At 42.2% G+C, this 25066-nt stretch overlaps 1 protein-coding gene across 1 annotated transcript in view; it reads right to left on the reverse strand.

Annotated features, from left to right (window-relative positions):
* The window catches only part of KIF6 (kinesin family member 6), a 410723-nt gene that overhangs the window by 108624 nt on the left and 277033 nt on the right, over positions 1–25066 (reverse strand). The window contains exon 16 of the mRNA XM_060245036.1: positions 5169–5219. Coding sequence (XP_060101019.1) covers positions 5169–5219 — 51 coding nt within the window. The remainder of the gene's footprint in view (positions 1–5168; positions 5220–25066) is intronic.

The raw sequence follows: 25066 nt of genomic DNA on the forward strand, positions 1-25066 counted from the left end.
GAAAGCCAGCCCTGTGGTTGATCTACGTGGGATGCCTAGAAGATACTTAAAAAGACACTGGCGGGCAATTTATACATCCAACAGAGCAAGCTATAGAGTCCACTGAACACCTATGAAGTAGCAGTGAGCCTCAGCTGGCTCACAACTATCCCAACTCCTAAATCAGAGCCTTCATTGTTTCGACAGTTAGCTGCAATACCTTTGCAAAGGTTTTTTTTGCTGATAAAAGAACAGGAATATGATCTGAACAGGAATATGATCTGAATGCCACCTGTAATTTAGGCCGGCAGAAGAAAGGTCTAATACTTCATGTGGTCTGATTATGGACCACTTTGACCCAGTTACCATGATGGATGCTGACAGGCTCCTGGGTTCTAAGAAGGCCACCGCTTGTACACTGGATCCTTGTCCATCCTGGCTGCTAAAATAATGTAAGAACCACATTAATGAGCCCTTGATATCCATCATAAATCAGTCACTAGCTCATGGCACCTTTCCTCAGCCCCTCAACAAGGTGTTACCTGCCTATTATTATTATTTTAAATCCCTTCAGAAAAACAACATGGCCAATTATCACCTAGGCCGTTTTCGCACTCACGTTTTACTGGCGCCACGACCATCCTGACGCCGGCGAATCTGCATGAATTTCGCACCAGAAGCTCCGGTGCTCCCAGAAGCGCCGGCTACTTCCGTCGCTAAGCCAGCGCAAACGGAAATCGCAAAGATGCAGGAAAACGTTTGCGCTGGCTTAGCGACGGAAAGCGCCGGCGCTTCTGGGAGCGCCGGCGCTTCTGTTGCGAAATCCATGCAGATTCGCCGGCGTCAGGAGGGTCGTGGCGCCAGTAAAACGTGAGTGCGAAAACACCTCTAGTCTCTAATCCGCCTTTCCCGCAGCAGATCAGCTGCAGGTCTTCTTGGATGGCTTGTGTTCTCGACTCTTTCCAATCTGACTTCAGACCAGGCTATGAGACACAGATGGTCCTGGAGGCTTTAGGTGATGACCTTTGTCAAAGAGGCCATGTTTTTTTTTCTGTCTACAGCATTTGATTCAGGAGATCACGCCATCCAGTTGAGGTGTTTGGAGACAGACATAGGTCTCAGGGGATGTGCCATGGACTGGTTTAAACAGTTCCTCATTGATTCAACTCAAAGGTTTGCTGTCGGAGACCAGTGATCATCAGCTTGACAGTTGTTTTGTGGGATTCCACAAAATAGCTCCCAACCTCTATGTCAGGGGTGGCCAAACTTGCTTAACATAAGAGCCACATAGAATAAATGTCAGATGTCTGAGAGCCACAAGACACGAACATCAGATCGCTGAGAGCCACAAGGAAGGAAGGAAGGCAAATAGATAAGGGGAGAGAGGGAGAGGTGGAAAGAAAGCAACTTTAAATGCATTCTCCAAGCCGCTGGCTGGATTGGCTTGGAGAAGTGATTTAAAGAGACAAATGCCTTCTCCAAATTGGCCAACAAGGTGGTTGGGGCTTTGAGAACCACATAATATATGTGAAAGAGACACATGTGGCTCCCGAGCTGCAATTTGGCCACCCCTGCTCTATGTAATGCCTTTAGGAGAAATCATTTGCAGCTTTGGAAATGGATATCATCAGTAGACGGATGACTCCCAGCTCTACAGTTCTGTATTCACACCCCCAGGTGATGTGGTAGATGTCTTGAACCACTCCCTGATGACTATAGTTAAATAGCTTAAAGTAGAAAAAATTGAGCCCAGACAAGATGAAAGTGATGTTCATTGGAAAGATGGAGATCTTGAAGGATAATGTGCTTTCCACTTTTGATGAAATTCAGCTGCTCCTCACTGACTTGGTTAGAGCCTAGGAGTTATATTGGATCTGGTATTGCTGCTGGAGAAACAAGTTAATGCTGCTGCAAAACACCACACTTGCCTCCAACTTGGTCCAGTCTGAAAGATGGCCTCTTATCTTGATCTGGCTGATCTGGCCACTTGGATCCACACCATGGTAAGCATTGAGACTGCAGTACTATAATGCACTCTACAAAGGTCACCTTTCAAAGTCAACATAGAGACACCAGTTGGTGCAGAATGTCACAGTTTGGTTATTAGGAGCATATTATTTGCATTCTGCAGTCACTCCATTGGCTGTCTATCAGTTAGTGAGATTAGTTCAAGTCACTGGCTATCACATACAAAACCCTTCACGGTCTTGGTCCCTCACATCTGCAGGTCTGCTTGTCCCCCATGCTTCACCATTACTGCTCATTTGTTTGAATAGGGCCTTTTGCAACAGCCACTCAACAAATGTCCAAAGACATGCATTTTTTGTTGTGGCTTTCCCCTTATGGAATGGCCTGCCTGATGAGGTCAGGAAACCCTCTTGGCTTTCAGCAAACTATACAAAGCTGCATTATTTAGGAGGGCTTTTTTACACAGGTAATTAGAGCTGTACCATAACAAAATGTTAAATATTCTTTGGCAAAGGTATAGGGACTGTGGACTGTCTGTTATTTTGATTCTGCAATGTACTTTCTGCATAATTTAACATGTCATGTTAATGCTTATGCTTTGTTTCAGCTCCTTCAGTTTTCTGCAATTCAAACTGCAGTTGCCTTGTTTCTTGAATGTCACATCCTGTTGACTATATTAGATTTACACTGTGTATCTGCCTTGAGTCTCAGTGAGAAAACCAGACTATAAACAACGTAAACAAATAAATACAATAAGTAATGTTTATACCACATACTGCTGGAATTGAAATGCTCTATTACCCTTTTGCCTCTCAGTAATCACTATGGAGGTAGCACAGCTACTATTCTGAGATCTACCCTCCCCATTCTCTCTTTAGCACTGCCATAGGTAAATAATAACCTGCACTCTACACATAGCTGCTCAGCAGTAAGTGGTCATAAAAAAACTGTGCTCAGCTTCAACCACTTCCAACACTGTACGTATCAGCAGTGCTTGGAAATGTAACATAAATATTCTGAGTCATTATGAAAACACCAGGTATCATTGCAACAGCAGGGTTTTAAGTAATGGGACTCTAAACCCAGTCACAGAGGTGAATGGAAAGCAGTGAATGACAATTTGCAGCATAGAGTCATCTGTATTCTACTGTACTCAACAGCTGTTTAAGGATGCCGTTTAGGCATACATGTGATATAATCTGCAGATTGAATATATACTGTAATGTGGAACGTTAAGTCAGGATTAGGGATCACTTAATGAAGTTAACCGGCAGTAGATTCAGAACAGACAAAAAGAAGCACTTCACACAGAATTAACATGGAATTAACTGTCTTTATATGGGCAGTAATAAAGAAGTGAATTCTCCTAATGTCAGTGGGGCCTATTTCAGTTTTACCATTCTCTGCATACCCCTCTTCTATCTCTCTTCCTTTGCTTCTTAGGGTTTTTTTTTATTGCCAGGACCCTAAGTAGCTCTTGACAGTCCTTTGTCAAGGTCTCTGGTTCACAGAAAGTAGACATCTTGCTTGTTCTGCCTCCTAGTGTCAGCATTGAATAGCATGGACTACAGGTAGATGAATTACAATTCCCTGTTTTCTCAGGATGACCCCAGGGTAACTTGATATTGTCAGATCTCAGAAGCTAAGCAGAGTTGACCCTGAACAATGTTTGGATGGGAGACCACCAGGATTGCTACACAGAAGAAGGCAACTTCTGAATGTCTCTTGCCTTGAAAAACCCTAAGGGGGTTGCCGTAGGCTGCAACTTGATGGCAACAACAACAATAGTAATCCCAAACTATCCAGTAGTTTAAAGCTCATCTAAAGGTAGGTCTGGGATAGTTATTTTACATTGCTAGGCTCCACAGCTCTGGACCAAGGCCCAAGTATAAGACCTCCTCCTATGTAAGCATCCTCTAGGGATCCCAGCCCTCTGGTCCAGCGGGGGATCCCGATTTAGGAAGGGCTTCCCAAAATGAATGGCTGCAAGCCATTTGAGTGGTTGGCCTTCAGTGACCCTGATAGGCGAGAAAGCTTGCAGCAAGTTTAGGCTAACAGCTAAACTGGCTGCAAGCCTTCTCAATGATCAGTTTCACTTTCCTCCCCCCCCCCCCCCGCAACTAGAAGTGAGGGGAAGCAAAACTGGCCATGAAATGGATGGCAGCTAGTTGTGTGGTCCCTTTTGCTGCCTCCTAGCAAAAGGGACCAATCAAATAACTGCGTCCCACTTACTATTTTGGGGGCCATTTCTGGTTTTACAGGAAGTGGTCCAAAACATCATTTTCAAGTGGGATGTTCCTGTCCACCCCCCAGAATGCCCCCCACTATCAAGATAAGGGAACTTGGCAACCCTAGTATCCTCATCTATTTGTAGTATTCTAAGTGAAAATTTGGATCACTTGCCAAAATGTCATAGTAGTTCTCCACATCTGTTTGCCATCTTTGCACAAGGCCCAGGAAGTGACTGTGAGTGAAGGTCTAATGCCAACCCAATACTAGGAGCATTGTGCCAGAGAAATAACACTAATAAGGCTCACAAATTATGTGGATTAATTATTTACAGCAGTGGTTTAGAAACCTTCTGTACCAACCGTGATACAATCTGTAGTTTGGTCCTGCACCTTGATCCTGAGAATGGGACTATATCACAGCATACCTTGTCCACTGTGGTGCACTTTTGGTAATTTGACCCAGCACTACTGGCAATAGTAAACATGTGTCTAATCAGTAATCCTCTGTCCATGCAAGAAAAGGCAATCGTATAAATAAGTTCCAATAAATGAATAAAGTATGAGAGTCCTTAAATGAGAAATCCACATCTGAAGTTGGTCCATCAGGGAAAACAGATCATCATTATTCAACATTTAAGTGAAGTATCTCTATAGAGAGAAGAGTTTTAAATAAAAGAGGCAGCTGGAAAATGTTATCACCAAGATTTCAAATTGAAATGATATGTTTCATTATGTATTTGGATTTCAGCACAGCCCTGATTAGGCTTGCTACCAAACAGTTTTTTTTTTTCATGAATGTCTTAATGACTTTATGGCTATCAAGACAGCTCCAAATAAAAATTGTGCTGCATAACTCTTGACCAACATGAAGACAATGTATTCATCACTGTGAGAAACAGGGAAGGAGAACACGGCTGGTTGTGCAAAACATGCCCCTACATATTTATGTGGGAAAAAAACCTTGTCTGGAAAGGCCTGCAATACACTTACCTTGAGCTGCTTTTTGCATGTGCCTCTGGGTTATCTCTCCTTTTAAATGGTCTGTACAAAAAACACAATATAACAGGTTAAAGAACTTTCAGCCTTTCAAACAGTACTAAGGTTAACTAATAATCTGCCATGTGTTAACTTCCTGGCATAGAGAGTATGCTCCTATCAATAGACAAAGGACCCCTTGCACCCTTTCTTTGCCTTGTAGATAATTCTATTAGGCATGATTTGTATCTTACATAAACCTAAACATTTCTTTGTTTAGCGCCCTAGTCCAGAAATTAAAATAGCTTCATAATCACTGTCATGGATATATACTCTCTGGAAGTTAAACATACATGTATCCTAAAACTCTGCAAGCCAAATAGAGTGAAAGACCATCTTCCAAATACTCTTGCATAAAACTGGAAAGGGGAAATGGCTATTAATCAAGCACTCTATCTTACTACCTGCATGTTAAAGTAGTTTCCCTATGGCAGTTACAAATATCTGAGGTGACAAAGGTGCTAAAATTTTCAGTGCTTAATATAAGGAACATTTTATATCATGTAACTGAAAATAACATGAGAAATTGGTGCAACGTGCTATTTCATATCTTGCCACCAGCTGTTCCACTCTGATGAATGTGCTGCTTCCTAGAGTCTTCACAAGAAAGCTAAGAGTGTTTCATACACAGCCAGGGACAACCCTAGGGTGCATGGCACTCCAGGCAGCCTTGCTGCCCACTGCCCCCCATGCCATGCCCCCTCTGCAGTGCCCCCCCTCCTTTCCAATTTTAATGTCCGGGTAAAGAATGGTGATGCGCCATGCTCCTAGGGCTCTTTCAAAGTTGCCCCCCCTTGCTGATCAGCAGCGCAGAGGCTGTTAGCTCCTATGCTGGCCTTCCGTGCGCTCACTAGGATCAGCGCTGGGGCAGCGGCGGTGGGAAGGATGAGGAGCTGCTGAAAAAGCGGCCACTGCTGCTGCCTCCTCCCCACTTCCTCCCCAAGCAATCCAGGGAGAAAGTGGGGAGGCGTCAGCTGGCAGCGGGCACTTTTTTAGCAGCTCCTTATCCTTCCCGCTGCCCCAGCACTGATCCTGGAGAGTGCGTAGAAGGCTGGCATAGGAGCTGCCAGCCTCTGCGCTGCTTTATCTGCTGATCAGCTGAGCAGTGGGGGGGGCAGCCTTGAAAGAGCCCTGGGAGCACGGGGCTCCGTGGTGCTTCACCTGTGCATTAAAATTGGGAGGGAGGGGGAGGCAAATAGGGATCTGCCTGGGGGTGGGGGGGAGGGCTGACTTTGGCACCCCTGCCCTGCCGGCAAATGCCTAGTTTGCCTAGTGGGCGAGCCGGCCCTGTATAGAGCCGATAGCTAGGATAGCCTCACATTTGTTTGAATTACTGCTTTCCTATTGGTGACAAAAATGCAGTCACATTGATTTTCATGATGAGACAGCAATATTTCAGGCAGCCACTATAACCAAATAGACACCACCCATGTTGCAACACCAGTTCATAAAAATGCTTCTTCTACATAACCCTGATCTGACAGCAGCAAAACCTACTCCTGAGCTAACTGTTTAGGGCTAAAGAATATAGATTTTGGGGGGTTTCTTCCCTACATCCATTAGTTGTCACACTTTTTCCATTTGTGGCACTGATGTAACATGCTAAGGATGCAATCAGACATCATTTGTTTTGAGGGGAAATGTGCACAAACTCAGCTTATTACTTGCCTCATGTACATGCCTTACTCGTCCCCTCCCCTTCTTATATTGAAGGGCTTTTTTTGTAGAAAAAGCCTGGCAGGAACTCATTTGTATATTCAGCCACATACCCTGACACCAAGCCAGCCGGAACTGCATTCTTGTGCGTTCCTGTTCAAAAAAAAGCCCTACTGAGAATTGCAGCTGAACACTAACTCTGGTTACTTGCCACTATGTTAATGAATTATCTGGTTAATGGATCTGGTTAATGGATTATCTGGAGAAGGATGGGATTAATTACATTTAATGCAGTCCCTGCATTTGTGCAACATGGATAACTGGGGTTATTGTTTAATTATAATTCTCACCATGAGAAGAGATGTGAGAAGAAAGAAGCAAGATACACAAGCCCAGAAACAAGTAGGGTTTGGGCATGTTTTTCTCAACCCTTACAGTGGCATGTCTGAATGCAGTCTTCTTATTTCAGACATCAGTTAAATAAGATCACTCATAATTTGTTACTTAGTATGACCTTTCTTTATGGAAAATAAAACAAAATCCCAAACTTTAGCCAGTATGCATGTCTTGAAAACATTAAGATATCTTAGGTCTTTCAAAAAACTCAAAACAATTTTTGGGTGCTTTCATACTGGAACTTCACATTGAATTCTTACTAGATGAGAAATATTCCTATCATTATAGAGGTCACAAATGTTCTTTGGTAATTCCATTTTAAATCATTTTTGTTAGTGCTGGAAGACCCACATTAGTTTCAAGCTTCCTGGGGGAAACTTATGATAAATTGAAAGTGCAAGAGTTCCAGGATAGATTTTAACTAGAGCTGCCCTCCTGAAAAAAAATAGTTGGCTAGAACATATTTTTATCCTATGTGTTATATGAGAATGAACATATTTCATAAGAATGTACACATGAGAATAATTTCACAAGAATCTATACAGGAAGAAAAAAGAGAGGATGAAAAGAGGCAAAAGTTAGGAGTTGGATAAGGAATATTTAGCACATGGGAAGATGTGATAGCCATAATGTTTTCTCAACATAGTATAAGAACAGAATGAAATTGATGAGGGAAACAGCTACTGTTTTGATGGTAAAAGGGTAGTTCTAATACATGAAGGGCTAAGTACAAGAAGCATATTCTTAGAGAATCTTTTATGTAGATATACTTTTTAAAGTCACAGATCTGAAAAAATTAAAATGGAAAAACTACAAGGTTATTGGAAGTAGGATGCCATATGTTTTGAGCTAAAATTTATGCATATGTATTTATTATTAATCCCAGGAATTAAGCCAAAAAGTATGTCCTATGTCTATAGGGAGTGTCTTAAACTAGACGGAAAATATAAAATAACAAACAAAAGGAATGTCTGAATTCTGGAAATGAGTGAACCAGAACAAGTCCAATTTTTTAAGATTTAAAAGGATAATTCTTGAATATGAAAGCTGTATAAATATTTATAACCCACTTTTATCCTAAAACAGGGGTTGCACTTATCTGTAACCTTTGTTCATCGAGTGGTTTTCTGTGCAGGCACACATGGGACCGTGTTTCTGCAGGCCTGCCACCGGGAGGAGCTAGCGAGCATATAAGAAAATTCTAGTATTCCAAGAGTGCTAGCTTCCTCCTCACACACAGTGAGCTTCCTGCCCAAAAGTCACGTGATGTGGGAGGAGCCAGCACTTTTCCCTCAGTTCTCCACCAGCTGCCACTAAGGAGTGAAAGACACCCACAACAGGGAAGGAGGGAGGGATGTGTGTCTGCATAGAAAACCACTTGATGAACAAAGGTTACAGGTAAGTGCAACCCCCATTTTCATCTTCATGGTTTCTGTGCAGTCCCACACGAGAGATTAACAAGTTCACCTACTTTGGAGGTGGGTGTGGGATGTCTCACCGAAACATTATTTTCAGTACTGCTTTTCCCACAGCCATAACTCTCCGAGAATTCATGTTCACCATGTAATGGTATATGAAGGTGGACAGAGACAAGCAGGGTGCTGTTCGGCAAATGTCGAGAAGAGGGGGACCTGAAGCAAATGCTGCAGATGAAGCCTGAGCCTGTGTAGAGTGTGTTGAGCACATTACAAGACATCAGGCATCTGCACCTGAATAAGCCAGCATTATAGCTGAACAAATCTATCTGGATATCGTTTGAGCAGAAGCACCATGCCCTTGGTGGTGTCTTCTAAAGCAACAAAGAGGTGTCTTACAAAGCTCCTTTGTTCTGTCTAGATAAAATAAGGAGCGCTCTCTGCACCTCTAGAGTGTGTACTGTTTTCTACTCTTAGTTGAGGTGAGTAGTAAGCTCACCACTCTCGTGGCTGATACAATGGTTACAAGGAAAGCAACCTTGGATGAGAGAAAAAAACAATTCATAGAAGGCAATTGGTTCAAGCAGTTCATGCACCATTTTTGCAAAATTAGTAACCAGGTCCACAGAGGGACTGGCAATACAGGAACTGGATCTAAAGTATTGAGACCCCTTATGAAATGTTTTGAATCAGGGAATGCAAAAAAACAAACAAAACAAAGAACAGCTGTACCTCGAAAGTGCTCATGAGAGTTAGAAATAGCTGCTAAATACACCTTAAAGGAAGTATTAGGTAGCCCTTCTTTTTTTGATATTGAGGTCAAATATGTGAAAAATGTCACAGAGCTTAGGATATATACTGTCCGAAGTCACCTAACTCCAGACTGTTCCCACCTGACTTATAAGAATGTCCAGCAGGACCACCAGTACCCTCCCAGGAAGTGGTCCGAGGGTCAAATTAACTACACTGCCACTCTCAGGGAGGGAACGGATAGGTGAGGACCAAAATGGTATCTGGGAAACACAGTGATGTACTCCCCTGTTTAGGGCCCAAAGTATGTGGAACCATGGTTTCCATGGCCAGAAAGGAGCCACCAGAAAGACTGTCGTTTTGCCCCTAAAAGGTTTGGCTACCACCTTGTTTTAGCAGGCTAGGAAAAGGAATGCATAAAAACAGATAGCCCTTCCAGGTTAGCTGGAAGACATCCGCTAGGGAGTGCTCTCAGACTGCTGGTTTTGAGCAAAAAACACAGAGCCTTTGGTGTTCACCTGAAGTGCTAATAGGTCTATTTGTTGAAGACCCCACTGTCAGAACACCAGTTGCTGGCAGCAGTCTAAAGGAGACCATTCATGGGCGGCGTCAAAAATCCTGCTTAGCATGTCTGCCTGTCAATTCAGTTTACATGCTATGAGAATGGCACTGAGTTGTACATTGCTGGTGATTGCTCAATGAAGATTTGCTTTCCAGTAGAGGAAGTAGCATTCTACTGTGGTATTGTCAGTGTGCAGGAAGAGAGAGAGAGAGAGAGAGAGAGAAAGAAAACTCTCTTCACTATATGGAGCTCCAACATCTTAATGTGTACACTGGACTCCTTATGGGATCACAGTCCCTGGGCGGTAGTGTCAGCACAATGTGCGCCCCATCCTTTCAAGGATTTGCCAGTGAAGATGCGAATATCATGATGTCATCCTCTAAAATCAACACCTGTCATGAGCTTGGACATGTCAGACCACCAAGTTAGAGATGTCAGCATAGCTCTAGGGATGGAAAGCTGACAATGTTATGAGTGTGGATGGAAACTCTAAGGAACCAATTTGGAGTGGTCTCATATGGTCTAGTTTTAAAGTTGACACAGCAGTCTCAATCCAGCACCTTGCTGCAGTCTCTCTGCACTGGTTGTATTGCCATTGTGGAAAATTCAAAAGTGATTAGCAAATATGCTCTTGGAAGAAATCCTAAGTAGTTCAAAGAATTCTATGCTTCTTTGAAGGCTTTGCAGGACCTCTGCTATGCATAGGCATCCCTCAGGGAAAGACTATACACATCTGTCAATGCAGGTGAGATATTGCTACTGACCTGCATCTTGACTAAAAATCCTTTGGGGTAGAATCAAACCCAGAAGGTAAAACTGAGTAGTCACAGTTTTGGCCAGCCAGGGTAAACCTCAAAAAACTCCCTGCAGACTTTGTGTACAGAAATATAGATATATGCATCCTTAAAATCTGGCACAACAGCAGTTGTGGTACAGAAGCAAGATAATATCTTGTAAGGCTAGCCTTCTAACTTAAGGTTAGGCAGAATTTGATTAGGATGCAGGTCAAGAAGAGGCTGTTTCCACCATAAGTCTTGGGGATGTAGCTGTATCATGAACTACTGCACCCTTTGTAAGGATGGAATGAGTCTAGTGAGAGACAGTGTCAGTTGAAGATAGGATAGCAGGTAACTCAGAGAATACAAGCTCCTAACCAGTTGAATGAAGCAAGAAGGGTCATTATCCCTGCCAGCATTGCCCATACAGGACGTACTTCCTGGCTCGTTTCCCTCTGGAAACATGCCACCATTAGTAGCACGGTAAGAAGGTCTACCTGATCCCTGGAAAGATTGTAATCAATTTTTTCCATAAAAATAAGGAAAGGTCATGTTATCGTACAGAATCAATCTTTTATCACATAGTGATGGTTGGAGCCCATGGTCCTGCTATGGCTAGCAGTCGCATGCCAAGCAGCATTGATCTGCTGCTTGCCAAGGCGTACTCCACCCTCTACTAATGTGTTTGCTAGGATTTACTTATCCCAAGGTGACTCTGTCATGTAGGGGAGCATATTCTGGCACAGAAGTCTATTATGGACATCCATCAAAGCAGTGAAATTGACCACTGTCAATTCCATGGCACCGAGGAAAAGCTGACCTCTTTTGACCTTGATAGCTTTCACTTCTCCCTATATTAGGAGAATTACAGAAGCCATTTTGGCCCCTAGGTAAAATAAATTCAGATAAAAAGAACTGGTTGTAGGGTGATGAAACAGAAACCCACAGTAAGAGGCACTGACCCTTTAAAGAATCTCTTGGCTTCCACCTGAAGGTGAAGTAGAAGCTGGTTTGGGTCATACTGAGAGCATCACCTACCTGAATGCCTTAAGTAATGGAAGGGCTACTGGAAGTAAATAAGGCTTGCATGAGTGGATCCATGCTGTTAGGTTCTAAAGCTGTAAACTGTAGCTTTAATGCTTTAGCCATACATAAAATCTGGGCTAATCTTCTTCTATGGCACCACCAGGCGATGAAGCTAAGGCCAAATCAGAACTGCATCAGCACCAGGATGATCAGTGCCCTGAACCCTCATGATGTCCCCATGGGACAGAGAACAATATGAGGCAACAGTACCATCTTTGAAAGGGTCAGCATCTGCAAGCAGAAGTGTCATCAATTAACACACCCTGCAGATCCTCTACTATCTTCATGGTGCTCCACCAGTCCCCCATCTGATAATAAGGGCACTCTGTGAGGCACCAGTGGGGAACAGAGTACTCATTCTGAACCATGTCTTAGTGTGGATGAACCCGACAGGTTGGCGCCAAGGCGGTGCATGACCTGTGGTTCCAGAGTGACGGTTGGAACCAGCTAATGATGACACATGTGATTGACCTGTGGTTCCGACAGGGATTGGTGCCGAAGCAGTGAATTACCTGTGGTTTCAGAGTAACAGTTGGAACAAGCTAATGGTGCCACATGGTGCCAAGGCGACGGTGATTGACCTGTGGTTCTGACAGGAATTGGTAACAAGGCAGTGGTTCCATAGCGACAGTTGAAACCAACTAATGATGCCACATGGTGCCAAGGTGATGGTGATTGACCTGTGGTTCCAACAGGGATTGGTGCCAAAGCAGTGGTTCCAAAGCAATGGTTGGAACCAGGTGAGGACATCACACGGCGCTGAGGCAATGGTGATTGATGGCACCACACAGCGGCTGAAAATGTCAGCCAACCAAGGGTCTGTTGTGGTGGGGAAGGTGGGGAGCACTGTGCACAGTCACAGGATTTTTCCTTCCCTTTCAGGTTTAGAGCCCACCCTGGATGCCAAAGCATCAGCCGGTTTAGGGACTTGTATTGCTGACTGATGTAGTCTGAGAGTGGCATACATATGGAACGCTGACAGAAATTTGTGTCTGCATCATCCCCCTTTTAGTATATGTGCTGCTGAAGCGAGCACTCATTCTCTTTTACTCCTTCTGGATTTCTGGTGATTGTCAGGAGTGCCTTCTGAGGTATCAGTTGCCATCAGAGCCAGCCCCCACAGGGGAGTCATCACCTGAGCCCTGGAAGTTATTCCAGTACATGTTTGGCCTGAGGAGCCAAGGCAGAGAAACACAATGGACAGTCATCAATTTTTATGCCATCTTCATCTCACATTCATAACACCATTTGAATAAAGGCATGTTAAAATAGTAGCATCTGAGTAGCACAAAGTGAACAGCTCGCTGGAACTAGTCCTCTCTCTGTGGTGGCAAAAAGAGAACTGAGGGAAGAGTGCTGGCTTCTCCCACATCACGTGACTTTTGGACGGGAAGCTAACTGTGTGTGAGGAGGAAGCTAGCACTCTTGGAATGCTAGAATTTTCTTATAAGCTTGCTAGCTCCTCCCAGTGGCAGGCCTGCGGAAACGTAGTCCCACGAAGATGAACAGCTCAGGACCCAAGGTGAATAACAAAAGTAAATAGAAACTATATTAACAGTTTACTGTATAAAACATAAAAAACTGAACACTAGAAACATTATAAAATACATTTAAAATTGCATTTTAAAAACAATATAAAACCACTCAACACAATGAGTAAAACGTTCCTTTTCTTGTCCAGAGTCAGATTGACCAAAAACTCCCCAGAAATTTTCCGTTTAACAGTCTTGCTGGAAAGGAGGGTAGAAGACCCCCTTGACCTCTTTTGGGAGGCTGTTCTACAAGTATGGGACAGCCACTGATAAAGCCCAAGTTGAGGCCATTGCAGATTTTTTATATATTTTGAAATATATCACAACAGCCAAACATTTACAGCAGGCAGGGATCCACAAGGCTCCTCTACTAAAAGAAAAGAAAAAGGGGGCAATTATGTCTGGTTGTCCTGCAAATGGCCACATGGCATTTTCATTAGGAGGAACCTGAACCTTGGCAAAGGAATTGGGCGGGGGGTGGGGGACAGGAGGCTGTTGGAGAAAGAAGATCCATTTCTGTAATTTCCTTGTATCTGCCAAGTGTAGGATCCAATCTAGAGAAGCTTTTTGTCCATGCTGTTAATTCAACCCTTTCGACTTTTGAATGCTCAGAAGAGGACTTCCTTGCTGTTCTAAATGTTGGCTCAGTGCAGATTTTGCTGTTATGAACAGCAAAGGTACTTTGCTTGGAGAAACCGGAAATCTGACAGAATAACTCACGCTGGAGTCCTCTGCACATTACGTGGGAGAAAGTCCCAATGAACTGAGTGGGACTTACTTAGGCTTGCCAATCCCCAGGTCCCAGCGGGGGTTCTCCCGCTTTCCCAGGCTCCTTCCCGCTCCCAGTCAGCTGGCCGATGGGGGGAAGACCCGCCCCCACAGTCACCATGTGCCTTTCCACCTCCAAAGGCTTCAGACTCCGCTTGGAAAGGCTTCCTCTTGGGATGGTGTGTCTGTGTCTTTAAGGCTGAATGGGGGTGGGGGGGAATAAGCAGAAGAACATGGCTGCTCCCAATGCCTGTGAAAGCAGCCCAGACCCTCTGTTGGTTGCACAATCTTTTCAGAGGTCCTTTGCATAGGAAAGGTAAACCTTTGGTTGCTCTGTGTTACTTTGAAGAAGTTGGAAGTTCAGCAGCTCATGAGCTGAGATGCCAATCCCCCGCTTCAGAGTCGTCAGAAACGGGGGAGGAGGGGGGAGAGAAATGTCTGCTGGGCACTTCATTATTCCCCATGGAGATCAATTCTCATAGAGTATAATGGAGAATTGATCTGGGGGTATCTGGAGTTCTGGAGGGGCTGTTATTTGAGGTAGAGGCACCAAATTTTCAGCATGATGACTCTCATCAAAATGCTCTCCAAATTTCAAAAAGATTGGACCAGGTGGACCAATTCTATGAGCCCTGAAAGGTGCCCCTATCCTTCATTATTTCTAATGTAGGGAAGTCATTTAAAAGGTGTGCGGTTTCTTTATACGTGATGGCCAGAACTCCCTTTGGAGTTCAATTATGCTTGTCACAACTTTGCTTATGGCCCCACCCCCAAAGTCTCCTGGCTCCATCCCCAAAGTCCCCAGATATTTCTTGAATTGGACTTGGCAACCCTAGACTTACTTCTGAGTAGACAAAACAAGGATTATGCTATCAGACATATTTAAAATGCGGGTCAAGACCCAGAGGAACTCAGACAGTCAGAAGAAGATACCAAACTGGTGATGTGCCTTCTATAGCTAGTGGCCAGACTGCAAATAATGGTAGATAAAAATTCATGCTAGCAAAATGCTGAGTGAACATGAGTGAATGAAGGGCTTTTTTTGTAGCATGAATTCCTTTGCATGTTAGGCCACACACCCTGATGTAGCCTATCCTCCTGGAGTTTACAATAGGCCCTGTACTAAGAGCCCTTTAAGATCTTGGAGGATTGGCTACATCAGGTGTGTGTGGCCAAATCCAAAGGAGTTCCTGCTACAAAAAAAGCCCTGATTGAATGACCTTGAGTAGATGTCCATCCTTTTTTGTTTAATAAAAAATAGGAATAATTGTGAGGTTGTTTTGAGAGATCACACAGTCCCCCCAAAAAAATGCCTGAATGAAAATGGATACAGATTGATGATGGAATCCATAACACCTGGAATATCCTTGATTAAAGAAAAAGATCAAGGTCTAGAGAAGGATCCAGTGTGTGTGTGTGTGTGGTTTTTTGGGGGGGTAATCTTTATTTCCACAACTCTTTTTCCTTCTATTATTACTTTATACATTTAGAGGATTCAGATTAACACAAACAGATAGAGTTGCCAATCCCCAATGGGGGGCAGGGGATCCCCTGGTTTGAAGACCCTCTCCCTAACTTCAGGATTATTAGAAAGCAGGGCGGGGATTGAATGTCCGCTGGGCACTCCACTGTACCCTATGGAGACTGGTCTCCATTGGGTATAATGAACAATCAATCTGTTTGTATATGGGGCTGGGAGGCCTGTTATGCATGGGGTGAAGAGAGTTTACAAAGATAATTTCTTTCCTTCTCCCAAAGGAATACTAGAACTTGAGGGCATCCAATGAAGTTGATGGGCAGCAGATTCAGGATTAATAAAAGAAAATACTTCTTTACACAATGAGTGAATAAAATGTGGAATTTGCTACCAGAGGATGCTGTGCTGGCCACAGACATATACATCTGTATTAAGTGCTGTCAAGTCACTTCTGATTTATGGGAACCCTATGGATTATTGTCCTCTAAAACATCCTGCAGATGTCCAAAACGTCCTGCAAACTGAGGGCCGTGGCTTCCTTGATTGAGTTGATCCACCCCATGCTAGGTTTTCCTCTTTTCCTACTGCCTTCAACTTTTCCTAGCATTATCCTTTTCAGTGAGTCTTATATTCTCATAATGTGATCGAAGTATGATAGCATCAGTTTAGTCACTTTAGATTCTAGGCAGAGTTCAGGCTAGAACCCAGTTATTTGTCTTTCTGACGATCTGTGGTATCCATAAAACTCTAATACCACATTTCAAATGAATCAACTTTCTTTCTCCCAGCTTTCACAGCCATGCATAGTAATGGGGAATACTGTGGCATAAATTAATCCCACCTTGGTCACCAGTGACACATCCTTACACTTAAGAATCTTTTCTAGCTTCTTCATGGCTGCCCATCCCAGTCTAAATCTCTTTCTGATTTCTTGGTTGCAGTCTCCCTCTTTGTTGATGATGGAGGGCCACCGGCATAAATGGTTTTTAAAAGGGATTAGACAGATTCATGAAAGATAGGTCTATCAATGGCTACCAGCCGTGGAGATTAAAGTGAACATCCAATCTCTTCTCTAACTGAGGAAAAAATTCTACCTAATAATTCTGTATAGTCTAGCTTGATTTATTTTTAAGGATATATGTATTTGTTTTAGTTTTTATTAATAAAAGTTTTAATTTTAAAAAAGCAGTAAACATCTGAATACCAGTGTCGAGGCAACATCAGGAGAATGTCTTGGCCTCTCTCCCTGTTATTGAATCTCCAGAAGAACTGGTTGACTCCTGTGTCAGACAGGATTCTTGATTAGATGGACCACTGGTCTGCTCCAGCAGGGCTCTTCTCATGTTCTTGTGAATATTATCCTATTCCTCCTTCCTCCATGCACTGAAATAACATCAGAACAGAGCTAGTTTGCTGTGGTTGTGGGTATATATATTTTATTCTTCTTTTCTACTTTATAAGATAAAAAGATCTGGTTTATTCTTTCATTCTCTTAATCTTTGTCATCTTCCTGAGAGCAACAGATTTCTCTTGATTCATCTAACAGATTTCAGGGTTGTCTTCAGGGTTGTGAAGCCTCATTTATTTCAATTATGCCTTGCAGGACATGTTGCCTGTAGACTGTACCCAGTATTTTTCTTTGTAACAAGTGTTGACAGAAGCTGTCCATAAATCAGGTAGATTAATGATCTCTTTAAATATGATGTTCAACCACTAGGTCAAACTAAAGGTTACACCTTTGGCCAATTGTGCAGCTGAAGAATGTTAACAGATATTTCTTGCCCAACCACAAAGGCTAACCAACATACTCCCCCAAAGTCCAAAAGTGGTCTTTTGTTACATAGATCCAAAGCATACAGCACAAATCCATACAGTCATCTCTAGAGGATGATCAGCAAATACATACATATATTCCATCCTCTTTGGAGGGGGAAGCTGTATTCTTTTACCATAAAGACACAAAGATATCTAACCATGATACACTATAATTACCAGGCATACATTGACAGTATGGAGTGTGGTGTATACTGTAATTACCTGAAAAGAAGACAGACTGTTTTTATAAAGATTTGCTATCAATAAAAAACATTGTGTGTAACCTTTTTCATTGGAAAGGGGGGAATCAGGTCATTTTTCCTCAGGGTAAATATGTAGTTTCTACACATACTTATACATTACTACTATTGTGTGAAGGAGGCACCTTGATTCTGAACCCATGTAAGGCATTCTGTACCAACTAGAGCCTCTGAGTTGATTTCACTGGCAGAACTATGTATAGTGCCATAAAATTAGGGTTCCCAAGTCCATCCCCAGAAATATCTGGGGACTTTGGGGGTGGAGCCAGGAGACTTCGGGGGTGGAGCCAGGAGACACTGGGGTGGAGCTAGGGGGGAGGAGGGGAAACGGCGAGCCCCGGCCCGCCTCCACCCCCCCTCCACTTCCACCCCAGAAGCGGAGCGGGCGAGGCGGCAGCGGCGCGGCAGCAGCGGCGCGGCGGCCTCTTCTCCGCTCGCCGTGGCTGCTCCTCCAAGATGGGCTCAGCCTGGAAATCAGGGTGGAAATCCTGGGGTCCCCCACCAGGGCGGGAGGGTTGGGAAGCCTACATACAATAGTCTAATCTTGATGTTACCATGGCATGTATCCAGATGATAAGATATGCCAATTAGATATGGGGGCTATCTTCCAGGCTAAACAAAACTGGAAGAAAGCATTTTTGCAGCTGTATTTAGGTGTTTTTTTCAGTAGTAATACTGGATCCAGTATAACTTCATCTCTTAACCATTGACTTAATACTGAGTAGTCTGCTTTGAGTCTCAGTAAGAAAGGCAAATTCTAAACAAAGCAAATAGAGCTAGTGTCTAGTGTTTAGACTATCTGACTAGGATCTGGGAGACCCAGGTTTGAATCCCCTTTCCTCTGTTGAATCCACACAACTTGATGGGAGATCTTGGGCCCGTCACACACTCTCAGCCTAACCTATCTCCCAGAGTTGTTGTGTGGATACCACAGAGGACAGGAGAATGATGTCAGTTGGGTCCTCACTGTGGAGACAGGCAGGATATAAATAAGTAAATAAACAAATAAAGGCTGGAGGAACAAACTGAATTCTAAAACATAAATTAGGTTTCATAGTCCAGAGTCTTTCAGATTTCTTGTCCCCTGCATTGTTACCATGGTACCAACCCTCAAATTTATTTTGGAGAGATCAGTCACTCATTCCCCAATTGCCAGATATAAATATTATAATTCAAATGTCATCATAAATACAACACTATCAGTCCTACCTCAATCTTCCATCAAACACTGATTTTACTTCAATCATTTTAAAAATCAGTAGCGTTTCCTACTGCAATAATAGAAATGGCTGATTTCTATGGCTGATTCTGTCCAAACAACCCTCATTTTTCTCTGGTTATGTACAATGAGCAAAATTTGCATGTGTGTAGCAACACACTACATACTAGAAATAATATATTTAATAAAACAGCATACACTAGCAATTTGGAGTTCCACAGCAGCATATTACTGGCTCAAGTGATCAGTTTATTCTTTTATAACTCCCTCTTTAAAGTTGGCCTAAATTATTAATAGAAATACTGTTTAAACTAATGTTAGTGCTGTAACTCCAGAGAATACAGGTCACCGGGGACAAACTCAAAAGTTTATTAGTATCAAAATTGATTCCAGTACTGTTCCACATACAGACCTTTTCATATAAACTAATAGCACCAGCATTTAGTACTACCAGTTCCATAACTTTAAAAAACACAGATTTACCCAAGGAACAATGAAGCAACCATGAGTACATGACACTGCCTCACACTGAATAAGACTATTGTTCCATCAAAGTCAGTATTGTTTACTCAGACTTGCCAGCAAGGTCTGAGGCACAGGTCTTTCACATTTCCTACTGCTGGATGCTTTAATTGGAGATGCTGGGGACTGAACCTGGCGCCTTCTGCATGTCAGCCAGATGCTCTGCCACTGAGCCACAACCTGTCCCCTATCTTACACTTTTATAGTACTTTTTTGATGTAGACAAGGTAACTTTTAAGTGAAGCTTGTATAAAAATTGAATTTAAGACTTGACTAATATTTCTCTGTAGCTAATTATATTTTCTGAGCCTCATAAAACACCACCCCCAATATTCCCACAGTTAATATAAAATCATTTTTTCCAGAAGTGTAATTCCTCATTTGGAGAAAACTACCAATAAAATGTTGAATGCTGGAGCTCCACATATTCTGGCAAAAATGTAGTTTTGGGGAATTGAGGAATTCACCTAGCATGCAGTTAGCTGTCATTAGGACTGTGATAAATCTGGTGGTTTTGGCTTCAGTTTCTGGATATCTGTACCATCCCAAAGTATGGGGAAAAGATGAAACTATCTAAAGGAGTGTGCAAACTTTGACAGAAGATACAAGGCATGAAGAAAGAGTGAAGATAAAAATGAGGCAAAAATATGAAGGAGAAGCAAGGTCTGTTTCTAGTTCAGAGTCTAGTATTCAGAAAGCATAATCATTGATTTAAATGAATGGCTGTCTACTCAAACTGGATGTCTTTAATTAGCAACTAGCAGAAAAAGCAAAGGAATTCATTTGGGTTAGCTTTAGTTTCCTGTTTGAATAGTATTGTCTTGAAATTGTTGCATGATGTCAGAAGTACCACATTGCATAGAGAAAATCAATACCTCTTATCAGGAATAGACAATCTTTCATGACATCACTGTTAATGTATGGAATAGGTCATAAGTAGAACTCCCTCTCTTCACATGAATGGGTGTGTCTTCTGGAATATACTAATTAGAAGTGGGTTATTGGTAGTTAGGACTCCAGCCCTTGTTAAATCTGCTTGCTGCACATCTCTGGTTTTAGGGCAGACTATTTACCCACTTCCATGTTAGCCCTGGACCCCCTCTCCCACCATTAAGGACTATGATTTCCCTGGTTGTGATGCCAGGCCCACATGGACTCTTAGCCACTATGGTATTTTGTCTCTAAACCCACATGCCTACTCCTTATGAACATTCAGACTTGTTGGACTACAAACATTTGGCCTTTGTGCCAGCCTCAGTATGGACATTCACTCTGTATGGATCATGCAGCAGTGTTTCTAGCCAAGCTCCAACCAGCTTCCTGCATGTGCCTATGTGACTGTTATGCCTGCCCAGTCAAGAGGACTCCAGTTCATGCTTCCCAGATGAACGGCCCAGTCTTGCAGACAGCAACTGCACTCCTGTCATCCAGACAACAGCATTAGAAGCAGCCCCTGATAGAAGCCATGTTTCTGAGATGTCCCAAAACAACAACAGTCTTTCCTGCAGACCTCCATACCAGAGAGATGTCCAGAACACATATTACATCCCAGAGGCCAGTTGGAGATGTTAATGAAGAAGCTCATTGTTAAAAATAGAATTGCTACATCTTCTCACCTAACAAAAGACTCTTCCTGCTGACCATCTAGGCAAATGTCTGACACAATAAAACATCTTGGAAGATTATCGCTGTCAGCAACTTAATTCTGTCATGTAGATCTCTTCCATTGTGTTAGTTATGGTGTCACAATAGTAAACAATTTGGCATTAGATTGCCCATTTAATTTTCTTTATTTTTATGATGGTTTGCACTAGTTAAAACCATCACTACCCGTTAATCCTTTTGTCAAACCCCTGGGAGCCATCTCCAGGGTGATGTCAGGCATCACCTGACATTGCCTTTGGACATGAATTTGGCTATAAGAAGGCCGGGTTTTGGTCAGTTCAGTGTGTCTCTTACAGTACCCCTACCCTTGCTGTTTGAGCCATCCCCAAATATCTGATCAGTATTGGGCCCATTATAGCGAGATACGCTGGCTGTTTCTTGTTCCCCCTTCCCTTATCGTCTTTGCTATTGGATCATTCTTCTGGATTCTTCAAGATTGGTAAAGTATAGCCCTGTCTGTGTCTTATATGTTTCCCTATCCAATTCCCTTGTATTTTTCTTAGGACTGTATGGTGGTTGTGTGATTTTATTTTCTTGTAAGCTTTAACTATTTTTCTACTAAAACCCATTTTAATCAAATCTCCTCCTTATTTCCATTTAAAACAATTTATTATACTATAATATATTGTAATAAAACTTATCATTTGTTATTAAAAATTAATACATATACATTATAAATCTGGACCAGGCATTACAAGCCGTGGCTGACTGGCTCAGGCTGAGCGGGCTGAAGTTGAATCCGGCGAAGACTGAGGTCCTTTGCGTGGGCCGCAGCGGACCAGGAGGGGAGATCACCCTACCGGCTTTTGACAGTCCGCCACTGATACCAGTACGCAGGGTCAAGAGCCTGGGAGTGCTACTGGAATCCTCTTTATCAATGGAGGCCCAGATAGCTGCCACTGCGAGATCCGCCTTCTTCCACCTTAAGAGGGCGAGGCAGTTGGCTCCCTTCTTGGAACGCAGCGACCTAGCAACTGTGATCCACGCAACGGTCACCTCGAGATTGGACTACTGCAATGCCCTCTACATGGGGCTGCCCTTGTACCGAACACGGAAACTCCAGTTAGTGCAGAATGCGGCGGCCAGGCTGTTGGTGGGACTACCTCGGTGGGAACACATACAGCCTGGGCTGCGGGACCTGCACTGGCTGCCAGTTGTGTACCGTGTTCGCTACAAGGTGCTGGTTATTACCTTTAAAGCCCTATATGGCCGAGGACCTGCCTACCTTAGAGACTGCCTCTCCCCATATGTTCCCCAGAGAGCACTGAGATCTAGCTCTCAAAATCTTTTAAAAATCCCTGGGCCAAGAGAGGCTACACTGAAGACAACCAGGGAGCAAGCCTTTTCAGCAATGGCCCCTCGATGGTGGAACCAACTTCCAGAGATGGTGCGAGCCCTGCGGGACCTGAATCAATTCCGCAGGGCTTGCAAAACCTTTCTCTTTCAGCTAGCTTTTAAGTTAGAACCTGGCTAAACCGACCTGTAACCATCTAGTCATCTTATGCATGATTGTGATCTATAGCACCTTATAGTACCTGTTTTATCTATTTTAATTAACTTATGTAGTTGAATTGTATTTTTAAGACTCCTGTTTACATTGTATTTTATCCAAATCATGGTATTCCATGTCTGTGAGCCGCCCTGAGCCTGCCTTTGGCGGGGGAGGGCGGGATAGAAAAATAAATTTACTTACTTACTTACTATTACATTTTCTCCACCCTACCCCCTTTTGGTGACCCCCGGCAGTGTATTTTAACTAAATTGCTAAACAAAAGGTAATCAACGTTATCTATTAAAGAATCTTCATAAAAGAGAAAATATCATAAAGCAAAAAGAGAAAAGGAAAGAAAAAACATAGGTTATAATTGTAATCCATCTTCATAGTAATACTTTAGTCGTTATCAAAAGAACAAAAAAAAATATATTCCAATAGTCTCACTTTTTTTTTTGCTTTAGTCCATTTAACGTTCCTTTAGAGTTTAATCATTGTCAAAATTCGCCAAATATAATTTAACATTCCATTGTTTTTCAACATATTTTTGAAATTTTCCCCTCATTTTTAAACTTCTCTAAATCATGTTCTTTTAAGATTCTTGTAAGCTTGTCCATTTCACTCCAATGCATAACTTTTAAAGTCCATTCCCACTTTTCTGGTATTTTGTCTTGCTTCCACATCTGTGCATATAATATCCGAGCAGCTGAAAGCATATACAAAATTATCGTTCTATCTTGTTTTGGAAATATTTCCATTTGTAATCCCAACAGAAAAATGTCTGGTGCTTTCTTGATATTATATCCCAAAATTTTTGAAATCTCTTGCTGAACCATTTGCCAAAATTATTTTGCCTTTTCACAAGTCCACCACATATGGTAGAAAGATCCTTCTTGTTTTTTTGCATTTCCAACATCTGTCCGACATCTGATTGTTCAATTTTGCCAGTTTCTTAGGTGTCATATACCACCTGTATTACATTTTGAAACAATTTTCTTTAATGTTGTAACATGTCGATATTTTCATAGAGTTCTTCCATAAGTATTCCCATGACTCCATCTGTATTTCTTTATTTATATTTATCGCCCATGTTATCATTTCAGATTTAACTACTTCATATTCCGCAGACCATTTCAATAATAATTTATAAGTTCTTCAAATCAATTTTTCATTTTCACCAAACAGCATTCTCTCCAATTCTGTTTCTTATGGTCTTATTCCATCATTCTTAATGTCCTGTTCAAGCAAACTCTTAATTTGTTGCAATTGAAACCAATTATACTTATATTGTAATTCTTCAGCCGATTTTAATTCCACCTTTCCTCCATGTATTTTTAACAGCCGTTTATATGATAACCACTTCTCTTCTTCAATGTCTGAATATAATTTTATTACTTGTTAGCACAATCCAAAGCGGTTTCCTCTCATCCCTATATCTTTTATATTTTGACCAAGTATTTAGCAGATTGCTTCTTATATAATGATGCAAAAATCTTACGCCAAAGGTTCTCATAATTATTTTTGTACAAGTCCAGATTTTTTGTTGTTACTTCCACACCTAAATATTTTACTTTGGAAGTAACTTCACACTCTGTTAACCTCTGTAGTTCTTCCTGTTTACTTTTTAACATATTTTTGCACAAAATTTTTTATTTTTCTCTATATAAAAGCCTGCCAATTCTCCATATTCTTGTATCTTACGAAGCAACAATGGTGTTACATGAGTGGGGTTTTCATTTATAAACATTATATCATCTGCAAACACTCTGTATTTATAAGAAAAACCTTTCAATTTCAGTCCCTCTATTTCTTTATCTTCTTGAATTTGCATTAGCAAAACCTCTAAAGTCATTATAAATATCAATGGAGATAGAGGGCAACCTTGCCTTGTTCCTTTACTAATCATCATTTTTTCCGTCAAATCTGCATTTACAAAGCCTTGCTTGTTGGTCAGTATATATTGCCTTCACCCTTCTTATAAAGTCTTCTCCCAATCTCAGTTTCTCCATCACTGCAAACATAAATGGTTAGTGTGAACATTCCAATTATAGTTAGGTAGGACATGGAACATTCCACCAATTATAGCTAGGTAGGACTGTAGGACAAGTCAAACCAGGATCTGAAACCCTTGTCTGAAGTTGGTTTATTAACTACAGTTATGCTTATCCATAGCTTCTTGTGATGTGCTGGTGCAGACATTCTGGCCCAGATGACAGATGCTGCTGTCATCGTAATGCAGGCCTAGATGTCAGTCAGTGTTTGTGGGGGAGAAGGGAGAACATCTACTAACCTCTGGGATCAAAAATAGCTCAAAGCATGGCCAACAGTACCACTTATATAGGAAAATGTCTGGTTCATTCTAGGAAGCCCACCTTTGAATGCAAGCCAGTGCGGTACTAATAGAACCCATGCCTATTTGCCATAATGAGATGTGTTAAAATTGCCAGTGATTTAAATAACCT

Source organism: Heteronotia binoei, chromosome 1 (assembly GCF_032191835.1).
Source record: "Heteronotia binoei isolate CCM8104 ecotype False Entrance Well chromosome 1, APGP_CSIRO_Hbin_v1, whole genome shotgun sequence".
Taxonomy (NCBI): domain Eukaryota; kingdom Metazoa; phylum Chordata; class Lepidosauria; order Squamata; family Gekkonidae; genus Heteronotia; species Heteronotia binoei.